We start from the raw sequence: 17,432 nt of genomic DNA, 5'->3' as shown, positions 1-17,432 counted from the left end.
AGAAAGCCCGCGCGCAGCAACAAAGACCCAACGCAGCCAAAAATAAATAAATAAAATAAAATAAATTAAAAAAAAAAAAAGGAGATAACTAAAGACATGCATAAATACCTTATTTTAATCCAGAAAAAAAATGAAATACTTACTGGATCTTCTTAATAATAATAGATTATCGTTGAAAATAAGGTTTTTAACTATTCAATATAATCTCTGAAATTGTATCTAGTTAATATTTGCTTTAAATATACCAAATATTTCCAATCAGCAAAACAAAAACAATTTGCATCTAAGAGTCTGACATTCTAATCCACTGGATTTACATTTTTTCCTAATAACATAAACAAATCTTTTGGGGTACTCTACATATTAGAAGTACTCAACTACCTATTTGTAATTGTTACCTTTCAACAGTATGATTCATCAGTGAACACCAATACAGTACTTTAGCAGTCACCTTATGTGAAATAACAAGTGGAAAACAAAATTTCTCAACAACAGTGGGTCATCAAATTGCTTCAGCAGTTACTATAAAAAAATTTATTAAAAAAACTTACACATAAACATAATTAAACATTTTAAAATTAGACTGAAATCAGTTATGAAACTTCTTTTTCCCCTTTTACAAAAAGAAAGTTGTGAAAGTAAAAGGACAAATTTAATTTTAAATATTTCCTTGTTTTTTTTAAATTGTTTGCTAGTAAATTATTTCTTTACTCGCCTCTTTAGGTTCTCAAGGTGTTCCACGTTAACATCTTGTAATGCCAGTACTGTTGCCTTAGACAAGGAGGGATTCAATGAAATAGTCATTAGACAGCACAAATCTATTAGATCTCTCTGACATTTCTGCAAACCTTCCAGGAACTTTTGGTATTTACAAGGATCTTTTTTTAACTGTTTCATTTCTAGTACTGAAAACCCTATCAGACCAGTAAGTATTTCATCTACAAAGTCTACATCTAGATATGCAGTACCATCAGAAATTTTTGCTGTTATACTCCAAATGCCACCAGAACTTGAGAGATTTCCAGTTAAGGTTACAATAAATGCTTTGACTTTCACTGTTGTAACTTCCTTTGGTTTGCTGGCCATTAGAACAGACAAATAGATAAAAGGTGGAGAATATAAATCCATGGTGATAGAAAGATTAGTGCTATTCTCTGAACTTGAAGAACAAGTTTGTAAGTGGTACTCATTTTTTGAACAACTTTTTGGTACATAATTGACCAGCTCTTCGTTTAATATTTTATTATTTAAGGAATGTCCATCTGAACTGCTGGTTTGTTTTATTTTATTATATGTCTCTGAGTTCTTATCTTTATTTGTAAAATTATGGGGTAAGGGTACATTATGATTAACTGAAACAATACTACTGTTTTGGTCTCTAGCAGATGGACAACTAAAAGATTTGTCTTCATTAGTTATTTGCTCAGATAAATTTTTTTCATTCCAATTATTATTTCCATTTTTGCAAATCAAGGAAAAATTATTCAGAGTATTAGATCTATGTGAAAATCTCTCTATACTTTCATCTGCAGTTCTGTTCAAAGTCAGTGGCTGTAATTCTTTGGTCTCTGTTTGTTCTTTCTGGACAGCTTCTTCTAAAAGCAAGGCCTCCTCCAATGAAAAGTCATCTAATTCCTCATCAGTAAAAAGCATAGACTGGTTTCGTGGTTTCTCCTTTGGTCTTGGAGAAATAACAAGTCCTGGTTCAAAATCTGACTGTCCGATGGGAATAGTATTTGAAGAACTACCTGTGCTGAAACAACTTCTTTCCAAAGAGGTGTTATTATTTGCTGCAAGCTCATCGTTTTCATCAAGACTTGCCAAGAGTTCTTCATCAGAAGGTCCTAATGCAGGATGTAGAACATCTGTAATTCTGGGGATGCTTTGGTTAGAATTATTTGGTATGACTGGAACTATAGGATCAGGTTCCCCAATTAATCTTGCAAGAACTTTTTCTTGGGCATATTCCTCTAAAAGAGCATCTACTTCTCCTCCCAACACCTTCACATTTTCTGGTTTCAATAAGAGAACACCAAGACGGAAAGAAATGTTTCCATAAATCAAAATTTTTGTACCTGGAGGAAGATCACTATGAAGAGCTGGAATAGACTGATATTCCATCCCCTGTATTTGTACAATTCCATCAGTAAGCTGTAGCATCAACATTCGTGAAGGCTTTGCTTCCCAAGGTTTTGGGGTTACTTGTGTTTCAGCTGTAATTAGGTCATTGGTTGTATTCTTTCCTCTCAACTTTTGTATTTGGGCATATGCAGGTTGACTTACATCAACCAATGAATTAATCTGCAGAGCAAAAAATCCATTCAGTTCTCCTTTTGGAACTTCTAAAATGCCATCAGGTAAAAGACGATGCTCCAAATCTCTCAGATCAGTAAGGAGCCATTGCTCAAACACTTGTTTATTCATTTGTGCCTGACTCAAATTAACATTATCATTTTCTTCTTGGATCCAGTTAATACAAGCTTCCAGCCACATTAAAGGCACTTTAACATGCCATGTAGCTAAAAGCCAGGTTTCAACTCTTAATGCAATACTAGTTATACTCATTTCTTTTATATAAAAGAAATATTAGGCATCTATTACCTGAAAACAAACAAACAAAAAATTATGGTAATTCAGTACATCTAAATATAGTTTCTATAATTCTCTACAATGCACAAACAGGAGTAATCAAACTTTTAGATTTTTCTCTCTTCAGCACCTTTGTAATTCTTTGACTTTCTACATGGCAAAACTTCAAATGCCACAAGTAATCAGATGGTAAAATAAGAAAAGCAAAAGGTTTAAGACAAGATATACCTAGGTTTGAAGGCTAGCTCTTCAAATTATAAGTTCTGTGACCTAGTATAAATTTCTTAACTTCTCTAACCTAATTTTTTCATCTATAAAATGTCAGTACCACCTCCTATCTAACACAGTTGTTGTGAGGATTACATGATTAACATTTGTAAAGCATAATGTCAGACCTACAAAATACATGTAGTAATTAGTAGTTATTATGTTAATATAATAGATTCTAATAATTTAAAATTTAGCTAAGAAACAATATTTACTAAGGTTCTCTCTATATCTATAATTCATACTCTATTAAAACGTATACCATTGTATTCCATAAAATTATAACAAGTAACAATAGATTCTGAGCTGATGTAAAGCATCTTATTTGTTTGGCTAAATAATTCTCAACAGTCCTATCAGGTAAATATACTTCTGATTTTCTCAGTATGATAAAAAAGTAGCCAAACACTAAAGACTAACCTTTTTTCACAAAAGTATATTTTTTCCTTCTACAGATGAAGATATCTAAGAGTTCGAATTTATAAAAGTTTTAACATGCCCGTAAGAAAACTTACCATTTGGAACAGGAGCACAGGATTTGAGGACGGGATTTGGAACTGGTTGTTCAGTGGAGTACTTGTAATCTCTAATGCTCAGAAATGGCCCTGAGAGCTAAGACAAGAAGCAGTAAGGGTTATAAGAGGAAGCTGCAGAAAGAATCACTGGCCTATTTTTCGTAAGGGCAAAGTTTGATGGTATGGTTTGAAGGTTCCTATTATCAATCAGGGTAGAGTAGAGGTAGTACAGAATAAAAACATGAGGTTTGGAATTAGATAAACAAAAGCAAGTTACCACGAGAAACTCAGACACTCTACCTTAGCTTGTTTCCTTCCCTATATACTTACTTCATAGGGCTACTGTGAAAATTAAAGGATAGGAGAAGATGGCAGGCAGAGCAACAGCATAGGCACAAATCAGCTGACCCGAGGAGGCAATCCAATCATTTAGGCTGCTCACTTAGGCCCCAGAAATGGTTGCAGGCCAGAAGCAGGCCACCCAAAAGGCATCCAAGGCCCGCAAGCAACCTGAGGCTGAAGCAGACCAAAGCAGCTAAAACTGAAATTGAACAGTACCAACTGCAGAGGGAGAAAAGGTTCAAAGCCAGAGAAGCTGGAGCTCTGGGATTCCATGGCAGGGGCAGCACTGGGGTGGAAAAAGAGACCCAGGTGATGACCATTCTCCAGATCTACCTCTGGCAAAACAAGGATGAAGTGCTAGATAACCTCTTGGCCTTTGTCTGCTACATCTAGCCAGAGATCCATGAAAACTACTGCATAAATGCATAGGGGAAGAAGCTCTGTTCCAGGGACTGGCATTTTAGATGCCTTCATGGAAAATGAAATTTTAACAAAGCTCAAGTTACATTCTTGTGAAAAGGCATTAAATTATCTCTGTATATTATACAGTAGATCCTCTCACTTTTTGGAAAATAGCAAATCTAGCTTCCTTGTAAAAACTTAGGGCTTATCCAAATATTTCCTTTTTTTTAACCTTGCATTTCTTAGAAAATTTAATAGGCATATATTGTCTGATTTCCCACATCTTTTAGCTAAAGCAACATATATATATATATATATCAATACTGACTTCTTTTGTAGATGTAGTTTTTTGTTTGTTTTTTTTAATTTTTAAGAAAAAAAGGGATTAATTTTTTTCCCCCTAAAGCTTTGTGAAGGTCAGGGGATTTATCTATGAAAAAATAGTAAATAGTTATTTGTAACCTGTACTAAGCAGCATCCAGCCTTAAAACAGTCTTTTCTGGCTAAATGTTAGAACAATGAATACTAGTATAATTGTTTGGGCTGCTTTTAATATCTTTAAATAAAAATTACTAGAAAACAGAAATCAAGAATCTGTTACATGTTGTTATTGATAATCATTTAAAAGTAAAACCCCCTTATCGTGTAAAAAAAAAAAGAATTAAAAAAACAAAGGAGAGTCAGTATATAATCTAGCAGTTCAGAGTGCAAGTGTGATGCCAAATTATCTTTCACTTACAAACTCTGTGACCCTAAACAAGTGGTCACATTATTAATTTAACAAATGGTTAAAATTTAAAGGAAGAGTTACAGTTATTGTGAGGAATACAAGAATAACATTTTAAAGGAGGAATTAAGAAAGTCATAACTACCAAACTGATGAATCTTTACACTGAAGAAAATAATTGAGAGTACAGATATATAATTTTTAAATTACATGTGAAAAACAATGTAAAAATTCAAAGGTAGGAGAGGTCCCTGCCCATAGTGATAAAAATAAACCATGCAGAGTCAAATCAGCATGTCTCTTTAACAAAGAAACCAACAATCTCTACATGAGCCCTCTGATTTATCAAATGGAAATATTTTCTACCTTCTGGCTAAAAAAAGCAAAACACAGTGTGCTAACTTTTGTGTACAAAAGAAAGGAAAATAAGCACATTCTTATTTACTTTATACATATATTATACATAAAGGACCTCTAGAAAGATATACAAGAAACTAGATAAAACTTTAAATACATAGCTACACTCAATAACAAAGAGTAAAATCTTGTGGTCCAGGGCTTCCCTGGTGGCACAGTGGTTAAGACTCTGCCTGCCAATGCAGGAGACACGGGTTTGAGCCCTGGTCCGGGAAGATCCCACATGCCATGCAGCAACTAAGCCCATGGGCCACAACTGCTAAGCCTGTGCTCTAGAACCTGCGAACCACAACTACTGAGCCCGTGTGCCACAACTACTGAAGCCCACGCACCTACAGCCCATGCTTCACAAGAGAAGCCACCGCAACGAGGAGCCCTGCACCTCAGCGAAGAGTAGCCCCCACTCGCCGCAACTAGAGAAAAGCCTACACACAGCAACAAAGAACCAACACAGCCAAAAATAAAAAATTATTAATTAAAAAGTCTTGTGGGCTAGGAACAGAGGAGAAACCTAGAGTTTTAGTGCTGATTTAGAGCCGCCAGGAAAAGGGGACTTCAGGCTAAAGCTCCAAGGCTTTGAGTTTAAGGGTCCAGTGTGCCAATTATAGGTCAGAAGACCAGAACAGACTACTTGCTAGAACTGGGCCAAAAAAATCTTCCACTCAATACCTACCTATGGCCTACGGAGGGAACAGGGATAACCTAAGAATGGAAATGGGGCCTACATAACTTGTATAGTACATATAGCATGGTCCAGAACTAGGCTATTCACATAAAAACCCAAGTCTCTAATGACACAGCTGATCTAGAGCTATGCCAGTCAGAGGGTCAGGTTGAAGCAACACCAAAAACACACAAAAGGGAAAAACACACATGGGAAAAACCTCTATCCAGCATGAGCTCTCAAACCAAAATTATAACATATTTAAGGAAAATCACCACCATAAGCCACATCAGCAGACACAACAAACAGGAGAATTTATACCTGGAGAAATCTGTTTTTAAATGAAGAATCTTAAATATTTTTAAAATGTCTTCGAGCATACTAAATACACTTTAAAAAGTAGGACTAATCCTTAAAGAAGAATAGAAGATAATTAAACAGTAACAGGCATTTATGAAAAGTATCAATTGGACATCTTGGAAATGGGAAACAGCCTCAGAAATTTAAAACTCAGTAGATGGGATAAACAAAAGGCTAAAAACAAATGAAGAAAGAACTTACACTTTGGAAATTACATAGAACAGAGTATGAAAAGCAAAGAAGGGGAAAAAAAGCTAAGTAGGGAAAACAGGCTCCTATGCTGAAGTAATCACAGTTTCAGAAGAAAATAGAAGAGGTGAAGGAAACAGTTTTTTTTTTTTAAGATAATGGCTGAAGGTGGTCAAAAGGAACAAATTTCCAATTATAAGATAAACAAGTAATAGGGATGTAATGCACAACATGATGACTGTAGTTAACACTGCTGTACAATATATACAAAAGTTGTTAAGAGAGGAGATCCTAAGAGTTCTCATCACAAGGAGAATTTTTTTTTTCTTTCTCTTTCTCTTTCTTTTGGCTGCGTTGGGTCTTTGTTGCTGCCCGCAGGCCTTCTCTAGTTGCAGTGAGCGGGGGCTACTCTTCCTTGCAGTGCGCAGGCTTCTCATCGCGGTGGCTTCTCGTTTTGGAGCACAGGCTCTGGGTGCGTGGGCTTCAGTAGTTGTGGCACGCGGGCTCAGTAGTTGTGGCTCGCAGGCTCTAGAGCGCAGGCTCAGTAGTTGTGGCACACAGGCTTAGTTGCTCCGTGGCATGTGGGATCTTCCCGGACCAGGGCTCGAACCCATGTCCCCTGCATTGGCAGGTGGATTCTTAACCACTGCACCACCGAGGAAGCCCAATTATCTTTTTATCTATATGAGATAATGGATGTTAGCTTAATTTGTTGTGGTAATCATTTCACAGTATATATAAATGCTATACACCTTAAACTTATATGGTGATGTATGCCAATTATTTCTCAATAAAAGTAGAAAAATATATATAAATAAAAGTGAAATTTTATCATAATAAAGAAATAAAGAATAATGGTTGAAATTTTTCTAAAATTCAAGAACGATATGATGCTGTAGGGTGTAAAAGTTCAATACTGCTAAGCAACATGTGTAAAAATCCACCTGTAAACATAGCATGGTAAACTGTAAAACATCAAGGACAAAGAAAAAAAATCTTCTTTTTTTAAATCTTAAGGTTCAACAAGCTGGATCTAAAATTTGAGGTAACAAAAATGTAGAAAATACAAAAAGAATTCAGAGGGAACTTAAGGTATTATGTTTTGTCAAGGAGGATAATAGAGATTCTGATTATGTTTACTATTTTATAAGAAAAATATAAAAATTATGTGTTTAACGGTAAAAATGAAAGATTGAAAAAAGATTCTTATAATCCCCATAAAACTCAGATAATAGATATTTTAAAAGCCATAAAATTCTAAGAACAAAGAAAATGGGAGAAGAAACAATGGCAACAGGGCTTCCCTGGCGGCGCAGTGGTTGGGAATCCGCCTGCCAATGCAGGAGACACGGGTTTGATCCCTGGTCCGGGAGGATCCCACATGCAGGGGAGCAACTGGGCCCGTGCACCACAACTACTGAGCCTGTGCCCTAGAGCCTTCGAGCCACAGCTACTGAAGCCCGCGCGCCTAGAGCCCGTGTTATGCAACAACAGAAGCCACCGCAGTGAGAACCCGCACACAGCAACAAAGACCCAACGCAGCCATAAATAAATAAATTAATTAATTTTTTAAAAAAAGAAACAATGGCAACAAATTTTGGAAACTGGAAAGCAAACAGATTAGTACATGATTTAGCAGACACTAGAAAGTTGAATTCTAAGGTGGCATTAAGAATGGCTGATATAAAAACCCAGAACCCACAAAAGGCAATACTAAGTATGCCTGGAAGTAAATGGTACTCTAAAAACAAGATTGATTAGACGATTCTTTAAGACATTTAAGACTGTGCCATCCCTATCCCACATCAGGATGATATATAATGTATACTTCAAAACTGTTAAGAGGGGAAATTTACGTTATATGTTTTTTACCATAATTTTTTAGAAAGAGAGAAAAATCAAGAGGGAAATAGAGGAGGAAAAGAAGGAAAAAATAAAATTACCTCTATTTGCAGATGACATGAATGTTTATGAAAAAATGCCAAAGAATGTACAAAGAAGCTATATCACCTGATAAATGAGTTAGCGAGATGCAAGTGTCTTTTTTGTGCTCTATTTAGTGCCACATTTTCACACTTTTGTGCTTTTTGTTGATGATTTAACTATTTAAAACGGCCCCGTAGCACACTGCTGAAGCGCTGTCTAGTGTTCCAAAGCATACGAAAACTGTGTGTGATGTGTCAAATGTAAAATCTGTGTGTTAGATTAAGTTTCATTCAGGCATTAGTTATAGTGCCACTGGTCATAAGTTCAGTTAATGAATCAACAACATATAGTGAACAAAGTGTCTTTAAACAGAAACACAAATAAAACAAGGTTATGTACTAATCAGTTGGTGAAAATGTCATGACCAGAGGCTCACAGGAACCTAACCTTGTCTTTCCCCTAGGAACAATAGTTCAGTATTCCCTAACTCAGTGTTCACAGGGACTTTATATAGAACATAACTACCAGGAATAATGAGACTTGACTGTATGAGCAATGAACAAAGAGTACAATTTACAGTAGCACTCAAAACTTAAATCTAACAAAATATGTGCAGCATGTATATGCTGAAAACTACAAATTACTGTTGAAAGAAATCAAAGACAGCCTAAACAAATGAAGAGATATGCTGTGTTGAAGACTCTATGATCAAGCTTCAATTCTCCCCAAACAGATATATAGATTCAATGCAATTCCATTCAAAATCCCAGCATTCTTTTTTTTTTTTTTAAGAATGGCAAACTGATTCTAAGATTTACATGGAAAGGCAAAGAAACTAGAATAGCCAAGGTAATTTCAAAAAAAAAAAAGTTGGAGACTCACACTGAGTTCAAGACTTAGTATTAGTATAAACTACAGTAATCAAGACAGTGAAGTATTGGCAAAAGGATTAACATATCAGTCAATGGGAAGAGAAGACAGTCTAGAAAATAGACCCATTCATATATAGTCAACTGATTTTCTACAAAGTTGCAAAGGCAATTCAAAGGAAACAGGACAGTCTTTTGAACAAATGATGCTAAAACAATTGGACATCCATATGCAAAACTATGAACCTCAACCAACACCTCACATCATATATAAAAATTAAATGGACCACAGACCTAAATGTGAAAACTAAAACTATAAAACATCTATAAGAAAAGTTAGGAGAAAAAAAACCCAAGCTCATAGATAAGAGAGAACAGATTGGTAGCTGCAAGAGGTTAAGGGGTGGGGATGGGCAAAATGGGTGCAGGGGGTCACAAGGTACAAACTTCCAGTTATAAAATCAGTAAGTCATGGAAATGTAATGTACAGCATGGTCACTGCAGTTAAAATACTATATTTCATATCTAAAAGTTGCTAAGAGAGTAGATCTTAAAAGTTCTCATCACAAGAAAAAAATTTTTTTGTAACTAAGTGTGGTGATGGATGTTAACTGGATTTACTGTGGTGATCATTTTGCAATGTATACAAATATCAAATTATTATGTTGTATACCTGAAACTAAAAGGTTATATGTCAATTATACCTCAATTTTTTTTAAAGGGGAAGAAAAGTTAGGAGGAAAATCTTTGTGATCATGGTTTCTTAACAGTGTTCTTAGATACAACACCAGAAGCATAATCCATAAAAGAAAGAAATTAATAAACTCAGCTTCACCAAAATTTTAAAATTCTGCTCCATGAAAGACACTGTTAAGAGTATAGGGCTTCCCTGGTGGCGCAGCGGTTGCGCGTCCGCCTGCCGATGCAGGGGAGCCGGGTTCGCGCCCCGGTCTGGGAGGATCCCACATGCCGCGGAGCGGCTATTAATAAACTCAGCTTCACCAAAATTTTAAAATTCTGCTCCGTGAAAGACACTGTTAAGAGTATAAAGACAAGCCAAACACACACAAAGACAAGCCACAGACTGGGAGAAATACATAATTGACAAAAGACTTATATCCAGACTACATAAAGAATTCTAAAATTCAATAGGAAAATAAACTAATTTTAAAAGGAACAAAAGATTTGAATAGACATTTCACCAAAAGATATGCAGATAATGAGTAAGAGATTAGGGAAATGCAAAACTGAAATCACAGTGTGATATTACACATCTATTAGCACAGCTAAAATAAAAAATAACTGACAATACCAACTACTGGAATTCTCATACATTGCTGGTGGGAAAGCAAAATGACACAGCCACTTATAAAACAGTTTAGCAGTTTCTTAGGAAGAAAAACATTTTAGCATTTTCTTACAAAGTTAAACTCACAATACAACCCAGCATTACTAGGTATTTACTCAAGAGAAATGAAAACGTATACTCATTAAAAATCTCTATGTGAACATTTATAGCAGCTTTTTTCATAATCACCAAAAAACTAGAAACAACCCACATGTCCTTCAACTGGTGAATGGATTAACAAAGTGTTGTACATCATTACAATGTAATACTATTCAGTAATAAAAAGGAATAAACTAATAGATGCAATAACATGGATGAATATTGCTACAGATGGTATCACTCAGAAAATTCGTATGTTGAAATCCCAATGCCCAATGTGATGGTATTAGGAGGTGGGGCCTTTGCGAAGTGTTTACATTATGAGAATGAAGCCTTCATGGGACTCCCCTGGCAGTCCAGTGGTTAAGACTCTGTGCTGCCACTGCAGGGAGCACAGGTTCGATCCCTGGTTGGGGAACTAAAATCCCACATGCCATGCAGCATGGCCAAAATAAATCAATAAATAATAAAGTCAGAATTCTGAAAAGATATTAATTTAACAAAAAACTTACAACCCAATAACAAAAAAATAAATAAACAGTAGAGACGTCTCCACACAGCTACTTACCCCTTCTGCCATGGGAGGTTACTGTAAAAAGACTGTCATCTAAGAACCAAGAAGCATGTCCTCATCAGACACCCACTAAATCTGCCATCACCTTGACCTTGGACTTCCCAGTCTCCAAAGAAATAAATCTCTGTTGTTTATCAACCACCCAATTTATGCTATTTTGTCACAATAGCCCAAATAAACTAAGACAAATGTTAAATGCAGCGAGCTAAGTAAAAGAAGCCAGACAAACATTGTATAAGTCCAAGATGGCATTATAGAAAAGGTAACACTATAGAAAAAGGTGGCAGTGATGATGTGACTAATGTTTGTCAAAACTCATAGAACTATATACAATACAAATAAGAACATGAATTTTACTGAATGTAAATTATATCCTCAATAAAAATACTGAAGACAAACACCAAAAGGATAGATATTTAATAACTAATTTTCAAACTTGCTGAGGAAAACACAGAATAAAGAAAACAATCCAAAAGAAGGCACAAAAGGAACTGGAAAGCACTATAAATAGAAAGAATAAACAAGGTGGTAGAAATAAGTCTAAATATATCAGCAATCATAATGAACATAGATTAACTCACCTGTTAAAAGATACTCTCAAATTGAAAAAACCAAGTTCAGCTGCATGCTTAAAAGATGACCCTAAAACAAAATAACATCGAAGCATGAAATTAATTAAAATAAGGCATGTTAAAATCTCCAAGCATGATATTATGAGACAACAGTTGAGTGACATCTTATCCTCAAGACAGAGATCTGTACTTCTATAACCTGACTCCCAAGTGCTACTTTATCGCATCTGTTGTCATTTTTTTAACCTCAAAAATTAAGCTAGATCCAAGGCTCTTAGGTGTGCTCATTCAATAATAAGTTACCTTACTTCCTCCACTAAAATTTAAACACCACAGAACTGGCAAATGGGCCTAGTCTAATTGGCACAGGTGGTGTAGTAATGAGATGACAGTCATTAAGTAAACTGAAATCAAGACAGTGTACTCTCAGTAGAATTATGATTATTTAAATGAATTATCAAGTATAAATGCCACAATTGTTTGCAGAATGTTTTGTACTATAAATTACTCGGTGTATACAGTATATACCCCTAAATTATTATATGCAGCCATTTAACACAAATGCGATTTTCTACCTGAACCTGTTAAATAGTAGGAGTTAATACTGTTAGTACTTCTAGGAGGAGGAAGGAAGCAATAAAAAAGAAAGACTGATTGTGAACTGAAAAGGTCAAGGCTGGATAGAAATTGAAAGAAAGGAATTTCAGTGGTGTTAATTCTATATCCCAGCAGTACAGCTGTTTAAACACAGAACTGAAGAAAAAGGTTTAATAAAAATTAAAACCTATTATTTGTAAGATTTTAAACTTTTTCAAAATACATACTTTTACATCTGTAATATTATCTAAACCTCAAAATAGTCATTTATGATAGAAAGGGTAGGGATTGTCATCTATTTGGGTGAGAATAAAACAGGCATGAAGATTAAGACATACAGATCATACATGGTAGCAGACACAGAACGAAATTCTGCTAACCTCCATTTCTATATCATTTTCTAGACCCTGTTTGACTTAAAAGAGAAAGTAAAGCCAGTCCCTCATTTACATATACCCACTTGCATATAAACTATAAAACTCATTCATAAATGGCCATTCTATAAGAGCACTACACTATTACAATGAACAGACTTTTCTCAGATCTCATTTAAACGACAAGCTCACCTAGTATATTCTAAATTATTTCCTTTACAAAGTCAAATCAAAGAAACACAACATCACCTATTGCATCTATCTTCGTAACAGCTTCAAGTGTTATCATTAAGTACTTTTCCTTTTGCTATAACTCTACTAAAATATGACATAAAAGTTTTTTTAATTTTTAAATATTACAAACTGATATTTTAAGGCTTATGTATTCATTTATTTTATTTTTTTAATTTTGTAGTTATTTCAAACATGCACTTCCTTGTTTGTGTTGTTGAATACGGCAAGTGACAAAACTCCTTTCAGATGATAGTTGGGACAAATTCTGAGAAACAGTGCTCAATGAACCACAGTGAAATTGTTCTATTAACACGTGGCAGTTCTAATTAATAATTTTCTCCAAATACTACATTCTAGGATTTAAATTTCCACTTCCAGAGCTACATGATATACTACAATTTTATAATAATGTTATAACTAAATGCACATTTGCTACATAGAATTCTTCATTTAACAGCAAAGTAAAGTGGAGGGCATATTTTTTTTTTTTTTTTTTGGTGGTATGCGGGCCTCCCTCTGTTGCGGCCTCTCCCGTTGCGGGGCACAGGCTCCGGACGCGCAGGCTCATTGGCCATAACAATTTTAATAAGAAGATGTTTCTACATGTAATAGGATTTTTTTTTCCTACAGGTAAAAAAGAAAAGCTTATTAAATTTTTTAATTAAATGGAAAAAGTATTATCATGTGGGATTAAAAGTTTAGACTGGGTTTCAATAACCAAGCCCCTTAATAATTTAGTAAATTGTATTACTTGCATCTACTCCTTCAAGAGAATTCCTAAGGTTTTTGTTCCTCCCTTTCTTGAGAAACTGAGTAACCATAGTCACCGCAGGTAGAAGCAACTCAGAGGGGAGGTGTTAGCTACAGCAGCACAACTTCTCATCTGCTCATACATAAAAAACAGCCCCTGATCCTCAAGAACATCTCTGTCCAAGAAAAAAATATGAAAAAGTATACGCTGTTGAAATTGTACATTAAGAAATGTTCACACCGTATGATTTCAAAACTTAATCTTAAGAAAATAATCAGAAATGAGGACAAAGATTTTATGTGCCAGAGTGTTTATCACTGTGCTTTTACAGTGTGGGAAAAAAAACAGAAACAATCTAAATGTTCAACAACAGTAAAAAAAAAAATTTTTTTAATTAAATATATTACGTTGGATCCATGAAATAGACTTCTGAAAAAACATTTTTAAGTACTATTTAATGACATGAAAATATGTTCACATTTTATTGTTAGGAGGTCAGATGTAAAACTACATACATCTTAATATCCATTAATTTTATAATCATGAAAAAATTTTTTAAAAATTGATTTAGGGCTTCCCTGGTGGCGCAGTGGTTGAGAGTCCGCCTGCCGATGCAGGGGGACACAGGTTCCTGTCCCAGTCCGGGAGGATCTCACGTGCCGCGGAGCGGCTGGGCCCATAAGCCATGGCCACTGAGCCTGCGCGTCCGGAGCCTGTGCTCCGCAACGGGAGAGGCCACAACAGTGAGAGGCCCTCGTACTACAAAAAAAAAAAAAAAAAAATTGATTTACATCTTGTGCTTGCTAAACTTGGCTGACCACACTAATCTACATTCCAGATCTCGACTGCAGGAACTGAGCAGAAGAGAATAGAGTAAGAAAATTCTATCATTTGCCACTAAGACTTAGGCAAATTTGATTCTTAAGTTAATTTTCAGTCAGCCTGACATATTTCAATTTTTTAAAAAACAGAAAAAGAGGCAGAAGTATTGTTACCATCCTTTTGGACACTGTATGCGGCAATCAATAGCTAAGACTTAAAAGCACTAACAAATACTCAAGTTATAACCAGTCCATGTTTCCACTGTCTTCATCTAAAAAATACAGGTGAGTCCGTGTTTTAACTCCTTGGGGATGACTTTAAGGTAACCCCAGAATTTTGAGAAGGCACTCTGAAAATTATGGGAAAAAAATTTATATTTAATGACTGAAATCAGAAAGAAGTAATTAGTGGAGCTGTTTGTGGATCCTCCATAACCTAATGTAAGGAAAAGACAGAGAATAGGTTTAGGAGTCTGAATCTCATTTCTGCTATGTGACCTTAGATGTGTCCCTTAACTTTGTCTTAACCACAATTTACTCGCAGAACTGTAATAAGCATTAAACTTCCAGCACAAGGTCTGGCACAAACTCAGAAAACGGTAGTTATAAAATTTTAAGTAATCATCTAGCTCGCTAGCGTACAATCTCAATTCTATTAGTTTATCTAAAGTAAATCCCACAGCTAAGTATTACTAGCTCTAAATTCATCAGGAGTCCAAATAATCAATTGTTTACTCAAGACAGGAGCCACAATGTATCAAGCAAGTTGGTAAGTCCTTTAATGAGCACAGATGTAACACAGTTTGGAGGAAAACAATAGAGAATGAAAGGATGGTTAAAAGACTTTCCTCAAACTAACAAGTCCCTGAATGAAGATGGTGGAAAAAACAGACTTTATTGTTATTTAAAGAGTAAACCTATAAAGCAAATTAAAAGAGGTAAGGAAGAAAACAAGTAGAAAAAGAAAAAAAAAAATCTGACAACGGCATCTAGAAAAGAGGAATAAGACCTTTCAGCAGTTAGGCTCCAGTCAGAAGACAGTGAAACTGGGAATAAATTCTTAAGATAAAGCTGCTTACTTTGCATTCCTGCCCATCAATCATCACTGTTTATCAAGGCAGAAAATGATGGTTGCAACAGAAATACTAGCTTGAAAGAAAACATCATTAGTACAATACCCCTATATGTGCCTATTTGTGTTAGTGAAGTGTCCCAGGTTTTAAATGACAGATTCAATTAAATGCTGCAAATCCTGACTGGCAGATTAAATGTCTATAATCCAAGTATCCCCAGCCCCTTCACATACTCAATTTTCTTGGCTGAACATTAAATAAAAATCCAAACTATGTATCGTAAAACCAAATGCAAGTTAAGTTTTACCTCCCAACAAGACTATAATATTCTTCATAATGGGGCCATTAAAAAATTATATTACAATTCAGAGAGCCTTTTAAAAACTCCACAATCCCAGACACTATGCTCTAACAGTATTTGTTAACTATCCTCCCAGCCAATAAATGTTGGTGCTTCATGAAGTTCTCAGTTCCTCCTGAGCAAGTAAAAGATAAAAGATGACGGAAATCAGACATTTTAAAAAAATGCTGGTTACATCTAATTTGCAAAGTATTCAAGAGGAAAATCAAGTTACAGCGGAATGAATCAGCACAAATTCATCATTACAAAAAAAAAAACCAAAAAAAGTGTATTCTAACCGTGGGTTTACGTCCCATGTAAATTATAACATTTTTATGCTTCAACACAAGTTTGGGGTTGTGGGTGAGAGCTGGAGGGCTAACAAGACAGGATGCGAATACTGGGTTCTACTTACTGGCAATTTCCCAAGTTTGTCACCGATTCGGAGTGACCTTAAGTGCTTTAACAAAAAAAAAAGCATCAAAGCCTGACACAGGGGGCTTAGAAGTAACCGCACACAAAGCAAGAATAAACTGAACACGCTAGAACCGTAACATATCTGAGGGCGAGGGTTTTAGTCTGTTTTAATCACTGCCGAATACCTTGACACACGGTAGGCGCTTGAAAGAGGTGAACGAACGCAAAGCGGATGTCTACAACGCATTTTGCGATTTGCATTCATTGTAGGATATGAAAGCAATACTTCCAGAAATTTTTCACACGTAGCGGCAGCACCGACACTACAAAATACTCGTATCGCAGGTCCCATTAACAAAAAAGAAAGAAAAACAAAGGAAAAACAAAAGGTTTCGTCAGAACGGAGAGCCCTGTAAAGACCCCGGGAGTACAGGCTCAGCGCCGGAAGCAAAGGGACTGAGCTCTCCCGGACTCCGAGGCTCGCCCGCCACAGCCTAGCGGGACGGCCAACATTTCCCGGAACCCCGAGCCGCCAGCGGACAGCGGGCCGCGACCCTCCAGCTGCGCCCCCGGCCCGGGCCACGCCTGACGGGCGCTGCGGCCCGTTACACACAGCTAGCCCCGCAGCCCGGCCGATAGGGGAACACGGGGGAAGAAAGGAGACGCGAATGAGGGCTGTGGAAACGGGGGCATTCGTCTGGGCCTAACACCGACCTGGGCGTCCCGCCTTCCCCTCGCGCAACACTGGTTCCTGGGCCTCGCGACCGTGAGAACAGGAACCGCCACGGCGCCCGCCCTAATCCTTTTTTGCTCCTTCCCGCCCGTTTTGCCGCGCACTCACGCCCCTCCTCCAAACCCTGAAGACTCCTCAGGGCCCCGAAGACGCCCCTTCACCCGCCCTCTCCCTGTGCGCGTGAACTGGACAGGCTTTAGTTCTCGCGAGAGGTTTTCCCCCCTCCCCCCAG

At 36.4% G+C, this 17,432-nt stretch overlaps 1 protein-coding gene across 6 annotated transcripts; it reads right to left on the bottom strand.

Moving 5' to 3' along the window:
• Positions 1-519: 519 nt before the first annotated feature.
• Positions 520-17,376, bottom strand: RMI1 (RecQ mediated genome instability 1). 6 transcript variants are annotated; one of them, XM_028494093.2, is made up of 6 exons: positions 16,653-17,376; positions 16,466-16,510; positions 11,870-11,930; positions 3,372-3,468; positions 2,076-2,601; positions 520-1,844 (listed from the first exon to the last, which is right to left on the bottom strand). In XM_028494093.2, the coding sequence occupies exons 5-6, from the start codon at positions 2,563-2,565 to the stop codon at positions 700-702; spliced, it is 1,635 nt and encodes a 544-aa protein (XP_028349894.1). In that variant the 5' UTR covers positions 2,566-2,601; positions 3,372-3,468; positions 11,870-11,930; positions 16,466-16,510; positions 16,653-17,376; the 3' UTR covers positions 520-699. The 6 variants fall into 6 exon arrangements, with proteins under 6 accessions (XP_028349894.1, XP_007102504.2, XP_028349895.1 ...); XM_007102442.4 differs by having other exon boundaries at positions 520-2,601; XM_028494094.2 differs by having other exon boundaries at positions 520-2,301.
• Positions 17,377-17,432: the final 56 nt, after the last annotated feature.

The sequence above is a fragment of the Physeter macrocephalus genome, chromosome 9 (genome assembly GCF_002837175.3).
Source record: "Physeter macrocephalus isolate SW-GA chromosome 9, ASM283717v5, whole genome shotgun sequence".
Classification (NCBI taxonomy): domain Eukaryota; kingdom Metazoa; phylum Chordata; class Mammalia; order Artiodactyla; family Physeteridae; genus Physeter; species Physeter macrocephalus.
Note: the sequence above shows the minus strand (reverse complement) of the source record. Positions and strands in the feature narration are given on the sequence as shown.

What these genes read in the sequence shown, in the direction of transcription:
- RMI1 (XM_007102442.4), bottom strand. Translation starts at nt 2,565, where the DNA reads ATGAGTATAACTAGTATTGCATTAAGAGTTGAAACCTGGCTTTTAGCT.